This window comes from Penaeus vannamei, chromosome 28, assembly GCF_042767895.1.
Source record: "Penaeus vannamei isolate JL-2024 chromosome 28, ASM4276789v1, whole genome shotgun sequence".
NCBI lineage: Eukaryota > Metazoa > Arthropoda > Malacostraca > Decapoda > Penaeidae > Penaeus > Penaeus vannamei.
This window is the reverse complement of record NC_091576.1, coordinates 6667065-6677064: the sequence shown is the minus strand read 5'-3', so window position 1 is coordinate 6677064 and position 10000 is coordinate 6667065. Positions and strand designations below refer to the sequence as shown.

Sequence of the window (10000 nt, the reverse complement as noted above, 5' to 3'; positions counted from 1 at the left end):
AGGAAAGGTGCTCCAACATTCTGCTGAGCCAAAATCACATACAAATGACAGTGACAGGGCCTTTGAACACGCAGAGGGGAAAAAAAACACTTACAACCACATTCTCTTTGGACCTTCCTAGAGGTGTGCCTTGAACCGACTAGCAGAGGGAGAAAAATTTGGTGACTTAGTCTAATAAAGTCCCGTGTCGATTTGATCTAGAAATGTTATATATATATAGATTGATTTACTTTTTATATTTTTTTGTGCTTCTTCTTCTTCCTCTTCTAAAAGCTATATAAGTATATATGGAGATATAATCTAGTTTTTTTATATATATGAACTTATCTGTTTAAATCGTATTTTGGGGTTTTAATTAAGTGCCCTCTGTTTTTTTTTTTAATCTAAGTTTTATATCATGGGAAAATACCGTTTATTAAATGAGTGCTAGAAATAAACAGAACATCTTTTTTTAAAAGCTTAAGAAGGACAATTAAATTAAGAGGGACACAGACTTCTCATTTCCAGAAGGATCAGCTGTTTTAATGTTTACTTTTAGAACATACTTCTCTTTAAGAAAAAAAAAAAATGTATCAAAACACATAAGAATTTCCCTTTTTTGTTTTGTAAGAAAAAAAAAAGAATAAAAATATAATATAATAATGATAACTAATTGTAAAATAAATAATCCGGTACTCCTACTTACTGCATCTTTGTCGATATATTCTAGGTTGATATCAGGGCCAAATATTTCCCGAATGATGTTATCAATAACTTCGTCATCCTTCTTTGTCAATGCTTCGCCCTCCAGTCTGAGCGGTAGCATCTGCAGCATATGCTTATTGTCCAGCTACGGGAAGTTACAAAAGGAGGCTTTAACAACGGGAATGAGGCACTAGATTTTTTTTTTTTTTATTTATCTCTCTAAAGTCGCTTGAATTGAAAACCGAACTGTCTGTCTCAGAGATCTAGGCACTGTCAATTCTGGTGTTGATGTGGAGCCTGCTCTGAGGTGTGGAATCCCTGCAATCCCTGTCTTGAGGTGTCTGGTGACTGGTGTTGCTGCCCATGTACACATATCTATATGTATATATATACACATACATAGGGATGCACATATATATAGCTATATGTATATACGTACATGTGTGTATTTATACATATTTATCTTACCCTGCTTTGAGGTGCCTTGTCATCACATATCTTTCTCTCTCTCTCAGATGTATTATTCCTGTTGTTTTCTAAACCCTGTTCGTCTATGGTTCGTAAAACTTATTGGTAAACCTGTCCGGTAGATTTGTTTGTATTTGTACTTTTGTTTTTGAGAACACTGTGTGTGTTTTTTTTTCGTTCTTTCGAAATGTGTTCTGTTCACTGTTGTTCACTGTATATGTCTATTGTTTGTAATTATTGTTTATGTATACGGGTTTCCCTACCATTCCCTGGCTGTTGCTTCTGTCAAATATTTACCTGTTCTCTCTAATGTTTCCTTTATCCAGCTGCCTCTAGCACATACTTAGCTGCTTCTCTCGTGTTCCTAGATGCACGCGCGTGTGTGTGTCTGGCCTAAAGCGTCTGTACCATGTCTAGTATTAGCCTGAGAATAGAAAGTGGCTGTTTGGTCCATTGGCTCGCACAGGGTGACTTTTTTTTGTCTTGTGATTCCATACTTAATGGGAGAAACTGTCACTCATGCTCTGTAGAAGATGGAACGTGAGACAAAGCGGTGACGCCTGAGTCAAGGTTTATATGGTGCGGAGGTGAAGAGAGAGAAAATAAAAGAGAATCGAAAAAAATAAACGAGGTGAGAGATAAGCGTGCTGGAGGAAGGAAAAAAGGAAGAAAATTTATATATATATATATACGTCGTAGAAAAATAAAATAAGAGGAATGATGGTTAACCCGGCTGTGCGGATATGGGAACCCACGTTGTGATAGGCCTACTGGAGGAGGGACGAAGGGCCGACCTACACTTAGCAGTAGGGATGAGGGGAAGGGAGGGGGGGCGGGGGGCGAAGGGAGCGAAAATGGAGACACTCACACCAAACTTGAGGTCCATCGAGGCTTCGAATGGGCTGAGGACGAGTCGGCGGGAGATGAGGGAGAAGGGAGGAAGGGAGACGGAGCATGAGCATGAGGGGCGAGGGGGGAGGGGGGGGGAGGACGACCATCTACTCACACACTTGGGACTAAAAATATATATATATTAATAATGACCTCTGGGACGTGGGAGGCCATCCTGTTCAGGAGCTGAGACTCTTTGGTGGGCGGCTTGCCGTTGATTAGATCCCCGTGGGAGGTGTAGGATATACGGGACGTGTGGGAAGTGTAGGAGTTGTGGCGGGAGCCCAGGGTTGTATACACAGGCACGATGATGGCACCGTTTTCCTCGCTCATGGGTGTGACCGCGGCGGAGTCGTCGGCGTATGGCAGGTGCTCCTGTGCGTCCAGGTACGTGGACAGCACCAGAGGCTTCTTGTCGCCAAAGCGCCGGCCGTTAGCGATCCGCCAGGTGAATTGGTGGCTATCCCGGGACCCTTTTCGCATGTTATAAGGTGAGCCAGGGAGGCTAAGACTCGCCTGCAAGAAGAAGACAGCGCCACCATGAGGCCAGTGTGGGCGTGGCTCCGCCCACATCAGCCCCACAGATCCTACTGCTTGCTGGGGACACGACAACCTGCGGCTCAAACACTGATCTCTTCTACCGCTCCTACGTCAGCACTCCGGCCACGTGGCTCGCCTGCGTCACGAGGCAACACGCGGCCAGTTCCTCTAATATCCGCACGGGAGGGGCGTCGCCCTCCTGCACCCGCAGGGGGTATTCAGAAGGGACCGCCCGCTCTTCAGGCGTCTTGGCCATCTAAACTTAGCTACATTAGGTGTCAAAATTTTGGAAGCAGTGATGGAAGCCAGTGCTCGAGCGTAGGCGGGTGCGGTACATTAACAATGTGGATGAGTTCTGCGGGCGGGCGGGCGGGCGGGCGGGCGGCCCCCGGCGTCGAGTACCAGCGCCCCCAGGGGGCTCCGGTACCCGACAGCGGACTCCGCCTCGGGCGCTGACGCCGCGCCGCCTCAGAGAGAGAAGCGGCTGACACGCCCGCACACACGTCTACATAGAGGCAGTGAAAAGGAAAGCTGACGAACACATCCACATAGACACTGAGAAGAGGAGATATCAGTTCTGTTCAGCAATCACTAGAGACAGACAAACATGGAATCTTTCTACATCCAATGTGGACCAACAGTCGATTGATCTTCTAGTTTGATTATTAGAATTTCTTAAACAAAGTAGGGGTTTTTGCCCCTGTGGAGACCTGACACGCCAAAATGGACCATACAGTAATCTATACTAAAGTCTACAGTGTCTAAAACACTACTAATTAACTGTATAACACATTCTAACACTTGCTCTCTAAGAATCTAAGAATTTGTTTCGCATGCTAATACTCTCTGTTCGCTATTAAGTAACTCTAGGCTATTTGGTCTAGACTAAAATGTGGGTTTTGGGTCTGTCTCACAGCGGAGCGCGGGCGTGCAGGAAGGCCAGGCCCGTGCACGGTCATGGCTACACGTGCTGCACGGCCGAGCATTCCTGCACGAGCGAGGTCCGCCGACAGGAAGGCCTAACGTACCTGCGTGAGAGTATGGCCAAACGCACGTACATACACACGCAAGCACACACACAGACACACAGCACACATAAACATCCGCGCACAGACCCATACACCTTTTGGCTCTCACAATGAGATTTGTTATGTGAAGCAGAAACCACGTCTATAACCTCATAATTTTAAGCAAAACCTATGTAACAGCAATCCTTCATTATGAGATACATTACCTCTACTCATGGACCAAATCTAGATTAGCATGAGACTACACCTTGAGTCGATGTAGCAGACCCACTGATAGGACTGGCATTCAAACAAGATTATGATAAGTAAGAGCCGTTAACACACACACACACACACACACACACGCACACACACACACACGCACACACACACTCTCTCTCACTCTCTTTCTCTCTCACACTACTGTCGTAGGGACTAGCAAATCATACTGCAACACGACAGAGTTAGTGTGCAGAGAAGCATGCAGGAAAAATAACAACAACAACACAGGTAGTTTACACTTGACAGCAATGCCATATCTATTGCAACATATATGTCGTGTGAGATATATAATTTCCGTATGTTGTAGAGTATATGCAAGGATTCTGCAACATATATGCAACATATCTGTATTGCCGTAAGATACACAAGGTACAGCTAAATATCCAGAGTAACAAACGACACACATACAAACGCATATAGAAAGTCACACACATATTCCTTAAATCAAAGTAACCAAAAAAGAAAAAGAAGACAAAAAAAAAGAAGAAAACAGTGTGGGTGTTGTCTGTATATCACACACACGGAGAGAAAAAAAAAATCATGTTTAAGAAGTCTAATTTTGCTGTCTGCAGTGGCTATCAGAATCTGTAAATATGTTATATCATCGTGGGTTCATGTTAAGACAACATGCACATCCTAAGAAAAAAAACAAAAAAATAGAAAGCTTTAGTACACCGACCAAGACATTAGTGGTGTTTCTTTTTAAATTTAAAAGACACAAGCTACACGTGGGAAGAAAGGGTCATTCAGGGCCCACATATATAAACCAGTCCCTATTGGGTTTACGCGTATAGGCCTAAGCTAGAGAGAGGGGGTGGGAGGATGGGGGTGGGGTGGGGTGGGGGGTAAAGGAGAAGGAGAAGGGAGATGTGAAGGAAGGGAGGGAGGAAGGAGGAGAGGAAGAGGAGAGGAAGAGGAGAGGTGGAAGTGGTGGGTTATGGAAAGAGGTGGAGGTGAAATTTGAAGAAGATGGGTAGATGTGGAAGAAAGGAGGGAGATGGGAGAAGAGGGAGAGGAAAGGAAGATAGAGGTGGAAGTGTGTTTAGTGGAGGTGGAGGTTTATAGGAATAGGTGGAGGTGAAATTGCAAGTGGAGGTGGAAGTGGAACTATTGTAGAAGGAGGTGATGGTGGAGGTGGATTTGTAGAAGATGGAGGTGGAACTGTAACTTGCGGTGGAGTTGCTGTTGTAGTAGTAGGAGGAGGAGGGAGAGTAGGAGTAGGAGGAGGAAGAGGAAGGGGAAGAGGAAGAGGAGGAGAAAGAGGAAGAGAAGGAGGAGGAGGAAGGAGGGAGAAGAAAGAAGAAGAAGAAGAAGGGTCTGGGAAGAGGAGGAGGAAGAGAGGAGGGAGAGAGACAGAGAGACTAGGGGCAAAAGAAGGAAGAGGACGGGGAAGAGGGACAGGGATAGGAGACGAAAGAGGGGAAAGTGGTGGAGAAGAAAGGCGAAGAGAAGCTGGTGGAGAAGGTGGGGTACAAGACAAGGAGGAAGGAGGAGGAGAAAGTGGAGGAGAAGGTGGAGAAAGGAAAGGGAAAAACGGAGGACGAGGAAAAGTTCAAAGCGCAAGGAAAAAAATGGATTAAGAAGGAGGAGAGGAGGAAGTTGAGGATGAGGATGATAAGGAGGAAGAGGATAATGAGAAGTAGTAGTAGGAGGAAGATAGAATGGAGGAGAGGGAGGATGAGAAGGAGGACGAGGAGGAAGAGGAGGAGGAGGAGGAGGAAGAGAGGGAGGAGGAGAAGGAGGAGGGAGGGAAGAGGGAGAGGAGAAGGTGAAGAAGTAGGAGAAGCAGGAGGATAAGGAGAAGGAGAAGAAGAAGGAGGAGCACGAGGAAGAGGAGAATCAGAGGAGCAGGAGGAGGAGGAGAAGGTTCAGGAGGAAGAGTAAGGAGGAGGATTGGGAGGAGGATGCTTCGGAGACGAAGAAGAAGGAAGGAAAGAAGGAGGGAAGGATACATATAGGAAAAGATAATAGGGGAAAGGACTAAAAGGAAGGGAAAGAAAGAGGAATAAGGACAATGGATAAAGCGCAAACAGAAGAAGTAGAAGAGCGATTACGTGAGGCCAACGACGACAAAGGAACTACCTCTCCTACAGACAGCGATAAAGAACCTCCATGCAAGGAACACGAGGGAGAGGGGAGTTCGAAGGGATGAGGGGAATAATAAAGACGTTTTCCCCCTCTTTGTTTATATTCTCACTGGAGATAAGAGCTAGGAAAATGAGGAGAGAGAAAAAAACAACAACTTTGGGGGGGTTTTGGTGGTGGGGGAGGGGGGGGGAGGGAGGGGGGGGGGAAGGGGGTTGGATGCTAATAGGTGAATAAACAGAGATAAGGAAAGAATGGCGAGAATGGAGGAAAGAGCATAGTGGGCGATAGAGATATAGGAAGGAAGTGGATAAAACAAGGAAAATGAAGCAGATGGTGAGAGACAGTGCAGAAGCGAGTGCGAGAAAGGCCTCGGGGCATTTCGAAGGGGGGGGCTGGGGGGGGTGAAGAAGAAGGCAACAGCGACGGCAAACAGTAAGACAGAAACGAGAAAGGGAGGGGCGAGAGTGGGGCTCGGAGAAGGGAGAGAGGGGAGGGGGGGGGAGGGAGTGGAGGGAGAGAGTGGAGGGGGGGGGGGGGGGCAGGACCTCAGCCAGCTTCTGGTTTGGGTATTGATTCTTGAAGCCGAGCCATGGCGGTGGTGGCCCCGCTGTGCCTCGACCCTTCTTGCCAGGGCTCCGTGTCCTGCAATCCTACCCACAGAAAGCCCTCCTTCTGCGACCTATTTCCTAATTAAGCCCTTCACGCCCTCCCCCCGCCCCCCCTCCCTCAACCCCCTACCTATCACTCCGCCTAATTTTCCCCGGCTACCGGCTCTGCCCCTGGGAGTAGCTGCACCTCCTCGCCCCTCACGAGTCGTCATCTAGTTCTCTGCAGCTTCTACTTCCCCTCCGCGAGATCTTATTATCGCGAATTTCTTAAGGAGAAGGAAAAATCCATGAGCAGGGATGAATGGCGGCGGTATTTCGCGTCTGCGGGCGGCCCGAGTCTCGCTTTCGGAGAGACGGTGGGGCCTCCGGATCGCCTGACGAACAGCTGCCTGTCCAAGCCGTCCGTGACGTAATCACGCCGGCTGTCTACGTCACTATTGTCTACTTGCGTGACGTCATTCACCTGCCTGTCTACGTCACGACTGCCTGTCTTCTGACGCGTTCCTTCTACTTGTCTGAACCACTTGTAACGTAACCCTTCTATCTGTCCACGCCACTCATGACGTCATCTTCCTATCTGTCTGCGCCCTTTGTGACGTAATCCTCCTGTCTGTCTCCGCCCTTTATGACTAAGCCTTCCCGCTGACTCCCCTTCCCCCGCTTGTCCCATCCACGTCTAACTCCTTTTCCCTCCTTTGTTCCTGACGTCCCATGCCTCCCATGCCTATCCACTCCCTCCGGATGCAGTTCCCTCGCCCTGTCTACTCCATGCCCATCCTATGCCCTTGCGTAGGGTTTTTTAACTCTACTTTAACGCCCAACTTCCTTCTCTGAGCGAGAGGGACTGACTCTCCGTCTTCAATGAGGAAATCCAAGCTAGTTCCTCCCTCCCTGACAGAACCCAGGGCTATAATTCTCTATTTCCTTCTAAGACAATCCCAGTGTTCGTTCCTGATTTTAATAGGTGGAAGATTACTAACTACAACCCAGTGATGCAAAGGGAATGTCTAAATCCTCTATTCACATCTATACATACATATACAATGTTTACATACACTTATGAGAGGAAGAGGGTGCAAGTCACTACGTTTAAGGGATTTTTTTTTCCTTTAAGGGAGACAGACAGACTAATGAAACAAACACGGTAACAACAACGAACAGCAAACAGAGAAAAACAACAACGATAACAACTAAAACTAACATCATACAGTCCATACTTTGACCGAAACTACAACTTTAACCCTTAAGAATCACACAGCAAAGACACGGAACAGAGAGAACTACACACAAACTACACCTTTTGGGTATGCAACTACGGGGTACAACTACACAGGGGAACGAGGTCAAAGCTTCAAGTCTTGGTGAACACTTTACAACGGGAAGGGGGGGGGAAGGGGGGATATGGGGAGGGGGGGAGTGGAGGGCTCTGGTAGGGTGCTGGTCCACAGTTTGTTAGTCTCTAGGATCTATTATTCCCTTATAACTCTACACACAGGGTTCTTTTGGGGGGAGCTAGAGTTCTAAGATGCATCAAGACCCCAGTTCAGGAAGTGGGGGGGGAGTACAGGAAAGACTGCTCACACTTAGACACCAGTCTTCGGCAATCTGTCTAGAACTCTCCTAGGTTGACTCGGCATAAACTCAATATGTCGTGTTATCTAAGAATAGTTAAGGGTTATTGGGGAGAGTTAATGGCCTTCTATTTGAGCAGGCTGGAACCCACGCAGGTCGGGCGTTGCCGTACAAAGTTTGTTTGCATTATGGCCGCGGGAAGACCTTCGTTATTTGGGGAATATCCACCTGCATGTAATGGAAATATGAATACACACATACATACATACTTACATACATATATATGTGTAAATTTATACATACATACATATATATATATATATATATATATATATATATATATATATACACACATGTATACATATATACATATATATACATACATACATACACACACACACACACACACACACACACACACACACACACACACACACACACACACACACATATATATATATATATATATATATATATATATATATATATATATATATATATATATATATATATATATATATATATATATATATATATATATATATATATATATATACACACATACATACATACATACACACACACACACACACACACACACACACACACACATATATATATATATATATATATATATATATTATACATATATAAATTTATATACATATATATATATATATATATATATATGTATATATTTACACATACACACATACACACACACACACACACACACACACACACACACACACATATATATACACACACACACACACACACACACACACACACACACAGACACACACACACACACACACATATATATATATATATATATATATATATATATATATATATATATATATATATATATATATATATATGATTGTGTGTATGAATCACATCAAACCTTTAAATGACAAATATTCGTAATTGAACCGAGACCTGCGTACGTTCCAGCCTGAAGAACGGCGGCCAAAACATGGATAAGTAAATCTAAATCTAAATAAACAGGACACCTCATTTCTCTCTACTTTGAACGCCGCTATGGAATTCAGCCTCATTTTAAGAAATCTATCGGGAGGGGAATCAATATGCACTTACAGGGAATCTGAACCGGTTATAAATCTCTAGATCACATTCAATTATCCCAGTAACTTGTTGAACCGAGATATACACAAGCCGTTCCTTCAAGCTTCACAATAGAGTTCATTCACATTCAATGATTTATCAAAAGGGATCGTGTTTATGCCACCTAGTATATGAATTTTTTTTTTAAGGGGGCATACGGGAATTGGGAGGGAGTTCAAAGAGCAATGCATACGGGAAATACAACAATACAGTAGTCAATAACACACAAGATAATGGCAAAAAATATAGCTGAAATACAAGCTCAATAAAACAGGGAATCTGTGGGTGGGGGAAAGGGAGTTTTAAGTCAGCTCCCAGCTTGGTGTCGCTTGCTTCAGCAATGGGGGCTGGAACCCCCTTAAAGAGAAGGGGTCGTACCTACCAGTCGGAGCATCTTAGGGGGGAGGGGCGCTATATTTTGTAGGGGGGGCACATAAAAGCCTGAGAAGAACATCTTGTGAATATGATTATCAGAGGGCAGAACGCTACATCGAGGTTTTGAACACTAGTCGACAGGGGGTTAGACAAAGAGCCGTGGGAGCTCTGTGCTACGTTCTGGTACTATAGTCCTGAAAATTTGTTAGATTGAAGTCATCTGTGAAACAGCGAAGGCAATTGTGCTGTGATATAACACATCCTGAGCTCAAGAAGGATATCTGTGCGCTGTGATGGATATAGAACACTCAAATTAATTAAGTAAAAGAGATAGCTAAATGATAGCTGAGTTTA

The 10000-nt window shown here is 45.0% G+C and overlaps 1 protein-coding gene across 1 annotated transcript in view; it reads right to left on the bottom strand.

Moving 5' to 3' along the window:
* Positions 1 to 10000, bottom strand: part of para (sodium voltage-gated channel paralytic) — a 162588-nt gene that overhangs the window by 51854 nt on the left and 100734 nt on the right. Inside the window, exons 15-17 of the mRNA XM_070141301.1 lie at positions 2197 to 2559; positions 686 to 829; positions 95 to 139 (exon numbers count right to left, since the gene is read on the bottom strand). Of these exons, the coding sequence (XP_069997402.1) occupies positions 95 to 139; positions 686 to 829; positions 2197 to 2559 (552 nt within the window). The remainder of the gene's footprint in view (positions 1 to 94; positions 140 to 685; positions 830 to 2196; positions 2560 to 10000) is intronic.